Below are 16,010 nucleotides of genomic sequence, written 5' to 3'. Positions count from 1 at the left end.
ATACCTACGGTACAATATGTGAAATCTATTACACTATTCTGGATACATATATATGTACGTATAGAGAGGGAAAGAGAGAGATGAAATCTCGGGGCCTTTATTTTTATTGGCTTCTGCAAAGAATAAATTACACAGTGAGGGCAAGGTTAAATTATTGTAAATGTCTGTATGAAAGGCATCACTTAATTATTAACAGTCTGCTACAACTAAAAGGTACATATGCTAAAATGGTCTGACCTGCTGGATTGTGGGTTGTGTGTGTGTGTTTTTTTTTTAAAACTCATTGGTGAGGCCCAGGTCTGCTTGTTCTCTGTCAGGCAGGCGGGAAAGAGATAGGGTGAGGTTTCATTACTGGGTTGCTTATATCCCTCCCTACCAGATGTCAAGTGAGTGCCTAGGAAATAGTGGAGGAGGAAGGGACGGATGCCAGGCTCTTTGAAAGCAGAGGACAAACCATCACATAGGGAATGGGACTGTAAAGCCTTCAGTGAGAGAAATAAATATGATGTAGGTAGCCCATTGGTTGGTGTGTGTTACATACCCCCTTCTGTGCCTGATCCATAGAGACCGTGACTCAATTACAGGCTGGCTCTAGCTCCTTGGCTATAGCGTATGGGAATGGGATGGAGTCCCTTTAAGTAGTTGGTGAGCCCTCTAATGGTGCTCACCATGTTCTGTGTTTTAGACGTCGCTAGTAACCAGAGTAGCAGTGGGTATTTAGCTAGGCCTGCCATATTTGTGTATAGTTGGTGAACACAGATATTTGGGACCCAGTTGTGCCCCTGTGGTATCTCTCTAGTTTTGTTGCATAAAAAGCAAAAGACATAAAGACACAACACTAGCCCAAGCTACAGCAACTAATGTTGTTATTGCTGGAGGCTCCCAGTTCAATCCCTGGTGTCAGCCTAGCACAGCCTGTCAGGCCAACTAAAGCTGGCCACTTGACTGTGTGAGAATGACTGAGACCCACACATTCGTGACACTGCACTGCTCACCATAGTCACTTTGAACATTATGGGAACAGCAAGGATAGAATGCAGATCCTGTTGTGAAGTGGAGAATCTTCTTTAGAAGTATGGGATCTCTGACACACTGGAGAGCAGTTTTGGACTCCTCCACTAGAGGGCACTGGTGTCATTCCAGCCATTTCATGATAGTAGGTTGTTGTTGAATTTTAAGGGAAGGCTGCATAGTCAGAGCTGGACTCAGATGAAAGATGAAGCTTTTAGAACTAGTAGGCACGTTGTAATTTTTAAAATTCTGTTTGGCTAGGTGAGGTACCATTTTACTCTTCTGATGGTTTTTACACCGACAGTATCTCTTTGAAAGGACCAGCGTAGGTGGAGCTGTGCAAAGGAATTGAGACCCGCCTACTTGAGAGACCTCCCCCACTTCCCTGTCTCATCTGAGGTGAGCAGAGGTACTTAGGACCGTACAAAGAAGAAAGGTGTTCTCTGTGAAAGACCTGTGGCTTTGGAATTCGCTCTCCCCAGTGCTCTGAAATAGCCCCTCTCTGATGACCGTCAGGACATGTTGCAAAACTCATCTGGCCTTTGAGAATGTGCTGGAGTTGTTCAGCCCAGGAATTGTTGGAGTGGGAAGGGGCTTTCTTTGAGCTTTCTGTTGTCTGGCTCACTGGTGGAGAGTTACCATGAATTGTGCCACTGCACTTAGGCTGTATTAAAGTTATGCTGAGAATGCACAGCGTGGAGGGGTGAGCACCCTTCTGAACATACACCTAGATGAAGTAATTAACTCTCTTTCACTTCCTTACATTTAAAATCCTCTTGTCAAGCCAGAAGACATCACTTTCCTGTGATTTCATCTTCCATGTCCAGGCCAGAAAGAACCATTAGGACCATCTTATCGGACCTCCTGCATAACACAAGCCAAGGACTTCACCCCCACAGTTCCTGCATTCAGCCCGGTAACTTATAGCATTCATTTTTAGAAAGAGACATCCAAACTTGAGTTAGACGCTCCAACTGATGGAAAATTTACCATGCCCCTTATTCTGGTTAATTAATCAGTGCCAACTGCACCATTTGCTTCCATGGAAATGTAACATTATTAAGAACATATTTAATATGGATTTTGTTTAGATGTATTTTAATTAAATCTGGTACCTGGAAAGGATGAAGAGCCAGCACCATGTGACCAGCCAGCTGTCCCTGGACCTACCAGTAAATGTTCTGCAGACCGCAGTTTGAGAACCTCTGTTTTATGCCATTCATTATTTCATAGCTCTCTGTTGTATCTGTTCTAAGACACTGATGCTGCTCCCATTAATAGTAAAACTCCAATTGATTTCAATGGGAGCAAGATTGGGCCCTTAGCTCATTGCTTTGTTGTGTCATTCATGGAAGGGGAACATCTCTGCTTATAGCAACCGACGGGAACAGAATTCTTCACTGAAAGGACGTGACACCGCATGAGGGATATCTTGGAACCAAGAGACAAGTGTCCCAAGGCCAAGCAAACTGATGGTAGCAGAGACTGCAACAGACCCCTGTGCTGCTGAAAATTTCCATCATTCACATGGGAACATGAGTGTCCCATATCCACAGGACATCTGCAGCCATTTGGGGCCTGTTAGCTGCTGAGCACACTTAGTTCCCTATTGTGTGTGTAGATGCAGGGATGGAGGACTGTATCTTATCTGTGCAGGTAGGAGTGGAAGTTGGCTGGAGTTGTACATATAGGTTTCGGCTGGATGGTTCTTAACTAGGGTTGTGTGTGGAAGTGTAGGGGTAAACGTTGGTTAGGGCTGTGCATGCAGGCCTAGAGTCAATGGTTGTTGACTTGGGTTGTGTCTTTAATTGCGATGGTTATGATTGCCTCTTAAGGTTGCATGCATAGCTGCAGGGGTCAGGATGGTTGGTTAGGGCTGTGTGTGTTGATGTACAGTGCATGGTTGTTAATTAGGTGTCTGTATGTCGGTGTGGGGTGGATGGGTCTTGGTGAGGGCCACATGTGTCAATGAGGAGTGGCTGGTTGTTGGTTAGGTAGTGGTGGATGGTTGTTGGTTAGGGCTGTGTGTGCGCATGCAGAATGGATAGTTGTTGATTAGGGCTGTGAATATCAGTGTGGGGTGAATGAGTGTCGGTTAGGGCTGTGCGTGCTGGTATGTGGTGGATGGTTGCTGGTTAGAGCTGTGTGTGTTGATGCAGAATGGATGATCATTGATTAGGTCTCTGTGTGCTGGTGCAGGGCGGATGGTCATTGGTTAGGTCTCTGTGTGTCGGTGCAGGGCAGATGGCTGTTGGTTAGGTCTCTGTGTGCTGATGCAGGATGGATGGTTGTTGGTTAGGTCTCTGTGTGTCAGTACAGGGCGGATGGTTGTTGGTTAGGTCTCTGTGTAGATGGAGGAGAGTGGGGTAGAAGCTGGCTAAAGTTTTATGCAGGATGTGTGGAGGGGTGCTGGGGAATGAGGAAATTTACCTTTGGCTGGGAGCAGGGCAGGAAAAGGGCCACTGTGGGTGGGTGGGAAATTGTCCAAGAAGGTGCTGCTGGCATATGCTTTTTCGCACACCTCTCATTCTATTGGTCCTGAAAGGAGCTGCTACTCTGGGCTATGATGTTGCAGTAGCCGCCAATGGCCATAAAATCTGGGGTCTAAACGAAAGGGAAAAAGTGACAAGGGGAAAAGCGAGGTCAGCCCCACCTTGCAGGGTTCTGCTCTGGAATGTGTTTGCACTCCAGGGTGTGCAGCTCCGGAGTGTGTGTTAGCAGCAGTGTTGAGTTAGTAATATGAACCCTACACAAATACCTCCGGGGCAGACAGGTCCATTTCAGGCTGTGTTTATTTAATAAAGAGCTAGTGAAGTAACTGCAATTTCATTGTCAATTTACTAATGCGTTACAGTTATGTTTCTTAACCTCATTGTTTGGGCTCAGAAGCCAGCGGTGCCCAGCCAAGTCTCCCCATACCCCCTCTAGTGTAAAACACATTTTATTATGACTAGAATGTCTTCTATTTCTCAAAAACTGGGCGGATTAAGGACCCTCAGCTCCCCCCTTCCATGCACATACCCCACTTGGCAATGGGTCAGTTTATGAACCTACTAAAAGCCTTTCTTTCTCCTTTTTTATTTTTCTTTCAGAGAAGGAAAAAACACACACATTTTAAAAGTTCATCTGGGAAGAATACAATGGAAACTATGCCTGGAAAGTGAGTGGTCTGTGTATATGTCTTTGAGGTCTGGGGAGGTCTGATGCACGCGCACTCACACACGCACACCCCTCTAAAAGAGGAATGAATCTTCAAATGGAGCAAGAGGCTGATTGTCAGTAGGAGCCTGGGGGGTGATCTAGAACAGGGGCTCAGATTCCTTGGGTAGGGGAGAGAAAGGTGTTGAGGAATGAAAGTCTTGTTTGTTTGAATTTCAAGTGGATTCTTCCCACCCAAGCTTCCTCCACAGGCTTCCTCTGGGGTGCGCTTTCCATCTCCCAATGCTGTGAGAAGAGCTTTTACCCATCAGGACTGACTTAAAAAAAAAAAAGAAGCTAAAAGCTTTTTGCTTTTTTCCTCCAATGTTTGTCAAAGTTGATTTCACAGCCAACTTATGTATAAAAAGAAAGGGCCAGATTCTCAGCTGGTGTAAATCAGCATAGCTCCACTGAAGACATTGTAGCGAGGCCAGCTGAGGAATTTATGCCAGCTGAGGATTTGGCCCAAAATCTAGATAAACTCCCCTTAGCATCTGGATGGCTATAGAAAAAGCAGGGATAATTATTCTAGAATTCTTTCCATTGAGATCCTGAAGGGCAGTATTATAGCAGGAAGAATTCTATATCCTTTTCCTGTTAGAAACGGTTGGAAAATAAGGATGGATCTTGAGAAAATGTCTTTGAATTCCCCCCCACACCCAGCAACATTTCAATGAGAATATTAATGGATATATTGAGATTTTGACCAGCCCTAGTTGCTATGATATGGCCTGATCCAAGGAGTTACCAGACACCCTCAACTCCCATGGACTTCAGTGGCCTCTTGGCACCAAGCAGGTTCAAATGATTGCATGGTAGGACAGTGCGGGCAGCTGGTGTAGATGGATGGGGAAGTGACATTGTATGCAGGACAGCTCTGGAAATGACACCAATGAGTTCTAGAGTCTCCTTCCAGGCAATGTTCTAGCTTTGCACTGTTTCATTTCTTCCAGCTCTTGGCTCTTTTCTTTTCCCAGTCTCATCTCATGCCCTATGCCTTGCCCAAGCTGACTGACGAGCTGCTTCCTTTCTGTTCTTACCCTCGCAGCTTTGCCCTTTTTTTCAGGGCTAAGCGGGGAGCAGAGCACCTGGGGGCTGTGGGTTAGAGAGGGAAGAGCAGTGTTTCTCCTGGAATGCTGTAGGGCAGAGCTGACCTGAGGCATTAAGGACAGAGGAAGATGGGAAAGCAGCCGTTAAGGGGTTAGCCATTCAATTCCCTGTGCAGTCACTTGTTTCCTGTGTGAGCTTGAGCAGGTGCCTTAGTGCTACCCTACCTGCCAGGCTAGTGAGGAGGAGAAATGCATTGAAGACAGTGAGGTGCTCAGATACAGTGATGGGGGACATTCAAGGACCTTACAGAGATGGGCAGGGGAACGCCTGTAAAGTGGCAGGACAGGGCTGAGCTGGGGGCTTGCTGCACTGTAGGAGCTGGAGTTAGCTCAACAAAACAGCCCTGTGCATATGTGAGTGTGTGGGTGCGCATCCACATGTGTCTGAGTGTGAAATAATTGTTGTGTTGACTTTGAAGGAATGAGTTTTGAGGAAGATTTAGCTTTGAAATCTTATCTATCTATCCCCACCCACCCCATCTATCTATCTATCTATCTATCTATCTATCTATCTATCCCCATACACCACATCTATCTATCTATCTATCTATCTATCTATCTATCTATCTATCTATCTATCTATCTCCATACACCACATCTATCTATCTATCTATACATTATCTAATCTAATCACTTTAACTATAGCAGAGCTGGCATTCTGCTGTAATCTAATAATTTATACAGCCTCAAAGCAGCAATTTAAAGACCGGGTTTCACTCCTTGTTCTGAAGGCTCTCGATTTTGTTGGTTTAACCAGTGCTTCTCAACTTTGTTCCTTGAAAACAGTATATCTCTGTGTTAACTTTCCCCTGTTGGTTTTAACATAAGGAAGTGAGTCTCCCCTAGATGGACAGGAAAGCCAACATTTAACACAGGGCTTTCCCCACACCATATTTTGAACATATCCAAACGCCTCCAGAGCAGACAGCTGCGATGCCCTGCCCTGCCCTAACCTCAGCCCTGACCTAGAGGGACCACACTGTCTAGTCCATGAAAGGATTCAATTCAGCCTTCATGCCCGATCAGCAGCCGGGCCCCTCTGCAATACAAACTGCCAGTCGTGACAAATTACACGGGGCGGCTTCAGAGTGGAGCTGAGAACTGACCCCACTCGGCTCATCCCAGGGCTGTGAAACTGGACTTGAACCACACCTCTGGCTGGATGCAGGGTCTTTGTCTGGTGAGCAGCCTTGTGCACTCATCCGAACAAAGCAAGCATGGATCTGGGAGTTCGCCTGGTTCTGTAATTAGAGGGCAGATTTCAGCTAATCCCTCTCTAAATGAAGGTCTAATTCCTAGTGTAAAAACTTGTCAGCTGCTTGTTAACAGCGCCTTGGACTTGCTCTCACGTGGGCTTCATCAGTTGCAGAAGCAATTCCACTAGTAACTTTTTGGTTTGGAATGGGAGCATACCCTCTGCTGAATGCAACCTCGTGTCTGTTCACACCGGCCGTGTTAATAATACACACCTTAAATCAGAGGGTTAGAGGGAAAAAAACCAGCAGCAGTGCTAGTAGGGAGGGGGGTTATTTAATATTGAATTTGTTTTTTTTTTTAAATGTGGAAACTTTTAGACACAATCCCGGCCCTGTGTTTAAGTCATTAAAACATCTTTAAGCATTTTCTGGTTTTAGTTTTCTTAGCAGCAGTCCTTTTCCTGGAATGTATTTTATTTTTCTTTTAAGTTGATGGAAACCCCCCCCCATAACCCTCACATTTCCAACAGATTTTTTAAAGGGGGAGGTGAGGTGGGGAGGGCGGGAAAGGGGGGGATTAGGGGTGGAGAAACTGAGAGAACAGGGCCCTTTCTGTGTTTTATTTCTAATCCGCAGGAATCCATTTTAGCCTTTTATGGCTGTTGCACTTGCTGACGGGATTTACATTCTCCGTATGTTATCTGAAACATCGCAATTGGTGGCTGTGGAATTGTTTCATGCTTGGGTTAGAGAACACGCCAGTGCTTCTGGAAGGCTCTGGGGTGGGGGAGAGCTGGGCAGCAGGCAGAGAGAGAAAGGAAAAGCTTTAAAAAAAGAGAAGAGGAAAAGAAAAGAGCTAAGCATTTTGCAGAAGCTGCAGCTGGCAAAGTTCACGCCCCAGACAAACTGATGTTTAAGTAAACCAGAGAGGGTATTACATGTCCCTTTGATTCCAACACTGTTCTAGGCTAGGAAAGCAGCGATGTAAAAATGCCACCTTGTTACTTGCTGGATTCCCAGCTCGCTGCTTGTCTTTTGAGCTGCATCGGCTGGCTTTACTGATGCACAGACGAAGTTTTGATCCTATCAGCCAGCACCGGTATGGGAAAGTGAGTGGGAGTCCCTTCTGCATCATGCATCAGGGGTGAAACTGATAGCGAAGTGCTGACGGCAGAAGCTTTATGGTGGATTCTGCGGTAGGAGGTAGCCCCAAGATAGTGTGGGGATGAGTGAGGTATGAAATACAGATAGAGAAAAGGATCTAGGGTAGGTAAGTAGATAGATAGAACCCAACTGATCTGTCATTCTCAGGTTTTTATATCACACTATCTGATTGCCTATGTGTTGTCTGTCCTCTGTCCTCCTGTCCAACAAATAGTCCTCTCAGTTTGGTTCTTGAGTGGTGGGATCGACTGTAGACGGACAGATGGACTCTTGGTAGATAATGGAGGCATCCAATCTGGTCTAATATGGCATTTGCAAACCAGCACATTATTTACTCTGCTGTATATTTTGTTTCTTCCTGCCATTCACGCTCTTCGCCTGGCTTGTCTATTGAGACAGCAAGCTTTACGGGGCAGGGACTGTCTCTCATTACATGTCTGTGCAGCACCTAGCTCAATGGGGCCCTGGTATTGGAGTGGGCCTCCAGGTATTACCATAGTACAAATGAACAGTAATTAATCATTTACACATACAGGAATGGGAGGGGACTGAGCCCCACCCTAACAGTGAACTTGAGAGGAGCGTAAAGTTTAGTTCTACCTTCCAAAAATAGAGCAGGGTCAACAAAATGTTTCTTCGTTTTTCATGAACATTTTTGAAGAAAACAAAAAATATTTGTTTTCATCTATATTTTCCACTGATTTTTTTTTTTTTAGGTTTTTGTTGAAAACCAGAAAACTGGTGGTTGTTGTTGTTGTATTTTTCTGTTTTCCAATAAAATTTCAGTGTTTTCAGGTGCTTCCAGTTTTGGGTTGGCCCCTTGAGACATCTTAAAGGGGCCTGGTTTATAGATTACATAGTGCTGAGCACGCACCCTTCTGAAAATCAGGCTCATTTGAAGTGCCTCAAGATGGGCAACCTAAGTCACTAGTCACTTTAGTAAATCTTGGTCACTCCCCCCTAGCTGGACTGACTCTGTGGTTGCATTTTATTTTCCCCACCAAAGTTAGCAGGTAGGTCTCTGGAGAAGCAAAGGGAGCCAGTCTATTGAATAAGTCGGGGCCATTTTTACATAATCACTCTCCTGCTCATGACCACACTTCAAACTCTTGAGGGAGGGACTCCAGTTTTTTAATAACTCATGGGAGAACCCAGGAAACATGTAAGTTTTGTGGAGTCTGGAGAATATTTTTAATATTTTATATTGGCTGTCTGGAAAAACTGTCTGGAAAAACGTTTTCTTTGGGGGGAAAAAACGCATGAGCAATTATTTTTGTTTTTCTCTAGCTCCCTTCCTGAATGGAAATACCACAAGTGTGAAAAAGTTCTACGTTCTAGAACCCAAGGACCCGATTCTCAGCTGGTGTAAATCAGCATAGCTCCATTGAAGTCAAGGGACCAGATCCTCAGCTAGGGTAAAGGAAGTCAAAGGAGCAGCATCAATTTCCATCAGCTGAGAATCATGGCCTCATGCGGCTTTAGAGGCCATGGTCTGGAATCCACGTAACTTTGAAAACTTTTTGAAATTTCTAGAATTCACGGTGTTCTAAAAGGCTCTAGAGTAGCAGCCGTGTTAGTCTGTATTTGCAAAAAGAAAAGGAGTACTTGTGGCACCTTAGAGACTAACAAATTTATTTGAGCATAAGCTTTCGTGAGCTACAGCTCACTGCATCCGATGAAGTGAGCTGTAGCTCAAGAAAGCTTATGGTCAAATAAATTTTTAGTCTCTAAGGTGCCACACGTACTCCTTTTCTTTTTGCTAAAAGGCTCTGTGTTCTAGAATGTCAGTGTTATAAAAGGTTCTACACAATGTGATTTAAGATCCCTAATCACTTATTTCTAACTATTTTTCTCGGTTCATTATTTTATTAATTTAGTAGTGATCGAGTCCTGGGAGATAATAGGTGGCCTATGAATCATGGCACAGGATCAGTCTTTGCATTCTGTGGAAGAAGAGCAGGAGTCTACGCTGGATTCTGTAGCTGAGAGCATCAGTTATTTATGGTCTATATGTTTGCTGTAGTTTATGTGTGCTTAACGTGTGGGTGTGTGGTCTGAGCATGCTCAGTGTATGGATATGTGTTGTGCACATATTCAGTCTGTGTATGTGCATGCTGTGTGTGTTCTGCGCAAGCTCAGTGCATGGACGTATGTTATGTGCATACTCAGTCTTTGTATGTGTGTGTTGTGTGTGTGTGTGTTCAGTGTCCTGTGCATGATCAATGTGTTGATGTATGTTGTGTGCATGCTCAGTCGGTACATACATGCTCAGTGTGTGTGTTCTCTGGGCACATGGGTATTTCTGCTATGTATATTGCACAAATCCCTTTCTAACCTCAGCCAAGTTTTCCTTTTAGTTCCCAATCCAATCCTAATTGGGAACCCAACTTCCAGCTCATTTATGACCAGCAACCCATTTCCCCATGTCTCTGACTCTTCCCACTCCCCTCCCCTCCCTGTGGGCAGCATGGGGGGTTAGCATGCTGGTCCCCTGGCAAAGCCTTTGTTTCAAGGCCTATCTTTGGCTGCAGTAAATCATCTGGCATGCGAATGGGACCCACCACACCCTCTTTGCACAATGCAAATTATGGTGCAGTCTCTGCCTCCCATCACCCTCTGTCTCTTATTCGCTCGTGGGAATCAGGTTACGCTCTCCATCCCTGTGAGTGAAAGAACCCACCTGTGGCTGAGGGGCCTGTTTTAGATTCCTGGGAAACTTTAACCTCTATTAATACCACTAAATTATTTCTTCATATGGCAAAGTACTTATGTAAACTGATCTCCCCCCCTCCACACTCTCCTCCCCTTCTTGGAGGAGGTAGGAGCCCTTGCACATATGGCTCTACCTGCTCTCAGGGGGCTTTCAAACCCGCTGCATTCTTCTGTGGTGCTGCTTTGTATTGAACAAGAACGTGAATTGGCTGGGAGGGAGGAGCACACATGATGCGGAGGGCGGGGGAAAGAGCGCCATGATAATTGGCTCCAAGGGCTGGGGAACAGCAGCAGGTTGTGGAGTTACCAGTACGCTTTTAAGGGAGCTTGTCTGACCAGCGTTATCAAGCCTACTTCTGATTCAGACCTCCCTAGGGCTGGAGTGGATGCAGAGCAGCCATCCTGGGATCAACTGGGCCTTGTTCTCGTTCACGCTATAGGCTCTTTGTACTGCACCCACTTCAAAGCCCCTGGGTGCTGCCCGAGTGGTGTAAAGGGGCCTTAGTATAAATGAGAACCAGGCCCCATTGAGTCTTTCCAGGGGTGGCACCCATATTCCCAACACAAGCTTTCTGAAATCATGAGTCAACCCCCCCCCAAATCTTATGACCAGCTAAAAAATCAGGACGTTTAAAGACAGTTCTTTTCTGATTTTTGAGACTTTAGGGGATCACATTTTCAAGCTCTTCTTCACTACCATGCAGGCTAGGAACGTACTTTTTTTAAAAAAAGTGAAAGCTGCCTGAGACCCTCACGTAGCCACCTGACTCCAGGAGCTGGGACTTTAAGAAGAAACACCACAAGTGGTGAGAATTGTCAACACCGATATAATTTAGGTCAGAAGCAGGCCTGGGAAACCTGGGTTCAATTCCCACCTCTGCCACAGACTTCCTTTGTGACTGTGGGCAAATCACTTAGGCCTGGTCTACATCTAAAACATCGGCTGACCTAGCCTCATCTTGCAGGGCTGTGAAAAAATTCACAATCGAGGCAACATCATTAGGGTCAACTTAGTCCCCAGTGTAGACCTAGCTACTGCCTCTTGAGGGGATGGATTTACTAGAGATGGAAAAATGCCTTCCATCACCGCAGTAAGTGGCTATGATACAGGGCTACAGCAGCTTAGTTGCAGTGCTTGTAGAGTAGACATACCCTTAATCTCTGTGTGCCTCAGTTTACCAGTAAAATGGGGATAATTTAGGGGCACCCCTGGAAACCCCCAACATAGACACTTTTAAATCATTATTAGACTGATTCAGGTTAATTCAGTAAAGTGCTGGATTATGCTAAACTTGTTTAAGCGTGATTTAAAACAGTCTAAACATGTCTACATTTTCAATCAATTTAATTACAACACTGCAAGGTTTCTAATGTGGACTGTGTTTTAAAGGAGTTTAGAAACTATGGGCTTCATTCTTTCTTGTCCTGCACCTTGTGGAGTCATTTACACAAGTGTACAGTGCCTTCCTAGGTAGGGAGATGGGCCAAATTCAGCTGTGAAAGTCAGTTGTGTTGCATCTGCTTACATCAGATTTGCATTTGGCCTAGTCTTTGGCACCAGGCAAAGATGGATCTGTTATCTATTCCCAGAATGTCCACAGGATTTAGGGTTTACTCACTGGAGATCATTGCACTGATATAACTTGAATCAGCCTTTAAACCCATTTAAAGTAGCGCAAAATGCTGTATGGATGCCTCTAATTCAGTTTGAATGGCTTATTTTGATTTAACTTAAACAAACCAACAAACAAAACCACTCTTAAATGGAAATAAGAGTGTGTGCACTGCTTTTTGCATTACTTTAAATCAGTTTCAATTTGCACCATAACTTACACTGGTGATACTTTCCAATAGCAAGTCTGTAGTCAACTTTACCCTGATTTGAAACAGAGATGCAATGTAATTTCTTTCACAAGTTACCCCATGAGCACCCAGCAGGCATTGCTACACAAAGAGCCACGTAGATCACTGGTATAGGGCTGGGGAAAGGCGCTGGAGACTGAACACTTGTTTCTCTACAAAACTGAGAAGGTGGGCATCAGGTTGGTCTAAGCACAGGGACCAACAGCAGTGGAAAAGGAAACCCTCTGTTAACCGTGGCACTGACAAAATGGGAGCCTCTGTGGGCCTCAGTTTCCCCACCTGTAAAATGGAAATAGTAGTTCTTCCTTTGTCATGTCCATTTGGAGCGGAAACACTTCAGGGCAGGGACCGTCTCTTATTATGTGTATGCATAGCACCCAGCACAAGGGGGCCCTGATTTCTGATGGGGCCTCCAAGTGCTACCGTCCTGCAAAGAGTAATCGGGATCCAAATTGTACAATTGACCCCCTCTGCCCAGCATGGCCTCAGTCAAGCTCCTAAAATCCAATCACCACCCATTTGATGGTGATTAACCATTGGATTAAACTATCAGGAGAAATGGTGGATCCGCCATCTCTTGATGTCATCAGATGAAGACTGGGGCCCAGATCCTCAAAAGTATTTTGACTTCAAGAGCAGTTAAACACTTAGATACTTTTGCAGGTCTGGGCCTGGGTGCCTTTCTGGAGGATGCTTTCGTCAAACACAAGTTACTAGGCTCAATTCAGGAATAGCTGGGGGAAATTCTCTGGCCCGCATTAGATAAGAGGCCAGACTGGAGAATCTATTGGTCCCTCCTGGCTTTAAATCTATTTTCCCTCCCAGGAAATATAACTGTATTTTGAGATCGACAGCCCCCTAGAAAAACAACAGTGCAAAATAATAAAATAAATAATAATAATATAATTATAATTAATCCCTTCCAATATAAAATGAAATAAGGAACAAAATGCAATTAACAGTGTGCAAACAGCAGAGGCTGGAATGTAAATTGTATTTAAATAGGGCTGTGAAGAATGTTGCAGTTCTTTAATGGCTTCTCCTTCTCCCGCTGTCTTGAACCTCCAATCAAGCCCTGCCTGGGTGTAATTTGGTGCTGGAAATTGTTGCCACACGAACAGCTGAAGGTTGGAAAGGTCACGAGCCCCCCGTGTCACACCCTGTCATTTTAGATTAAGATCCACAAAGGCGACATGGCTGCAAACTTTCCTTGTGTTGCTGTGGCTGCATCCACCCCCTCGGCTGTAATGAGAGGAAGGCGTAATTGGAGTCAACTGCTTGATTATAATAATTGCTACTGTCTGGGGGAAGAAGCATTGGAGGCCGGCAGTTCGATCAATACTGCACCTTTCTGGCGATTGCTGTCTGCTAGGCTGCTCACCAGCAGATGCGCCTGGGTAGAAAAAGTGCTTGCTGGCCTCTTGACCTCTGCTTGACCACTTGTTGACTCGGGGATTTCAGCCAGGGTCAAGGGGTTTCTGGTTGTTCTCTGCTCCTTGCTGGAGGATTTATCCCCTTAGAGGGAAAGGGCCTTTATAAAATGTATCCCCAGCTCTTCACAGCTACACAAGTGGAGAACAAGGCACCATACATTTTCCACCAGGAAATTTATCATTTTCATTGTGTGCCTCAGCAACAGTCTGTGGGAAGTGTCGCCTGGAGTCTCAGCTGGTCAGTCTGTCATTCCCTGTATATTTCTCTTCGTGGTAAGAGGAAAGTGGGTGTAGAGGCTAAGGCAGTAGCCTGGGTGCAGGAGAGGTGGGTTCAAGGCTTGGCTCTGCCCTGCCACTCACTCCCTGCATGACCTTGGCTAAGCTATTTATTCTCTCTGTGCTTCAGTTTTCTGTCTATAAAATAGAGCTCACACCTACTATGTGACGAGTCATTTCTTAATGTTTGTAAAGTGCTTGCGATCCTTGGAAAAGGGGAGGAAGGATGGTTGTCTAGTGGTCAGGGTTCAGACTTGAAGACTTGGGTCCAATTCCCTGCTTTGTCATTGGCTTCCTTGGGGAAAGTCACTCCATCTCTCTGTGCCTCAGTTTCCCATCTGTAACATGGGGACAATAGCCCTGCTCTACCTCACAGCAAGAGTGTGAGGATAAATGGAGTAAGTGTTAGGTGCTCAGGCACTATGGGAATGGAGGCCAGATAAGCACCTAAAATATTAATTCATTACTATTATTTATTAATTCCTGCTTTACGTACAAAATACAACTTAACCCAGCTGTGGAGCGATGACCAAAGCTTAAATAATAACAATAAATAATATGACCAACAATTAATTGAATAATTGTGTCATCAGTATTTTTCAGGTCTAACCAGACTTTGGCATTTAAGGCATGTCAGTTTCACCAGCAATGTAGCCAGCATCATCTCCAGCCACCATCACCAAATGGATCTGGCACAATTTTTGCAGCTGGGTAGTCTCTCTGTTTGAGATTGAGCAAGACTCAAACTCACAGTCATCAGGAGGGTAGTAAAGCACTTTAACACTCAGCCACCACCCCTCACCCTGTTTAAAAGGGAGAGAAGTTTTTCAGCTTCTGTTCAGAATATAAAGGAACACGTATGGAGATGATGCGATGGCTATTTTTCATCTTGAGTGAAATCTGGGTATGTAACTTTAAGGGATTAGAGATCACATGACTCTAATCCTATAGTATAAAAGGGCTACCTCCTTAGGCTGTGCTTCCTTTTGGCCCTAGCTTTTGATGAGGGAGGACTGGAGTGATGCCTTTTGGGAATGCTAGACGTTAGGGTGGTTTGCTAATTGAATCAGGTGTATAGGTGTTGTTTCTGTTTAATTACTGAGGGTTCTCTTAGCAAAGCCTGGGTAGGCACCTTGTGGGTTTGTTTGTTTTTGTTTTTGTTTTGTTTTTTTTTAAGAAAATAGATTTTTTATTCTGTATAGATGCAGAGAAGTCAAACAGATCAGGCTGGGTGTCCGGTCCCTGTCTCTACCTCCACCACCTCAGCTACAGCACCAAAACCCACGCCCTCCTGGATGATGACCACATCACTGGGGGAGCCTTCGTCCTGCACGATGATACATTTGTGCTCGTGCTCAGAGATTGTGATCTCAATGATGTCATTGTTCCTGCATATGTCAAGCTGATTTGTACCCAGTGGCATTGCAGCCTCTCGAGAGTTTTTCATGGTCAGGAACAGGAAGAGCCCGTTACAGTTTGTTTGATAGGGATAATGGGGGGGTAGGCTCCTTGGGGCATGGCAGTCTAGAAGATTTCAGGCTGCACCAAACAGACTTTAGCAACCCAAGACATGCAGGAGAAAATAATTGGGGTGAAGGTATAGTTTTTATCACAAACCAGCGGCTTGGGTCTCCTTCACAAAATACACAGCTGAACTGTCATTAAACAAAGAAAAGAAATTCCATAAAAGGGAGAGATCTAACTGTTTTGAAAGTCAGCCAGCTTTTCCTAGATACTTAAGGCTGGAAAGGACTATTGTGATCATCTTTCTAGTCTGATCTCCTGCACAACAGAGGGCAGAAGACTTCTGCATTGGTTGCTGCATCCTACCAGCAAATGTGTGGTTGAGTTATAGCATCTTTTAGAAATATACCCCCATCTTGATTTAAAGACTTCTGCATAGCCAGTCTCCAGAATAATTAATTCAGATGGGTTACAAACTAGAACACTAATTGCAACAACCTAACCCAGCAAGAAAATAACAATTTACCTGGGCTCCCTCTAGTCCTATATGTATCCATTCTGGAGTCATTAACTATTTGTCGCTG

The 16,010-nt window shown here is 44.9% G+C and overlaps 1 protein-coding gene across 1 annotated transcript in view; it reads right to left on the bottom strand.

Moving 5' to 3' along the window:
* LOC119846388 (polymeric immunoglobulin receptor-like) overlaps positions 1–15,409 on the bottom strand; it is a 47,445-nt gene extending 32,036 nt beyond the window's left edge. Inside the window, exon 1 of the mRNA XM_043500725.1 lies at positions 15,215–15,409. Within this exon, the coding sequence (XP_043356660.1) occupies positions 15,215–15,409 (195 nt within the window). The remainder of the gene's footprint in view (positions 1–15,214) is intronic.
* Positions 15,410–16,010: the final 601 nt, after the last annotated feature.

Source organism: Dermochelys coriacea, chromosome 21 (genome assembly GCF_009764565.3).
Source record: "Dermochelys coriacea isolate rDerCor1 chromosome 21, rDerCor1.pri.v4, whole genome shotgun sequence".
NCBI classification, from domain to species: domain Eukaryota; kingdom Metazoa; phylum Chordata; order Testudines; family Dermochelyidae; genus Dermochelys; species Dermochelys coriacea.
The sequence above is the reverse complement of the archived record's forward strand: the minus strand, read 5'-3'. Positions and strand labels throughout refer to the sequence as shown.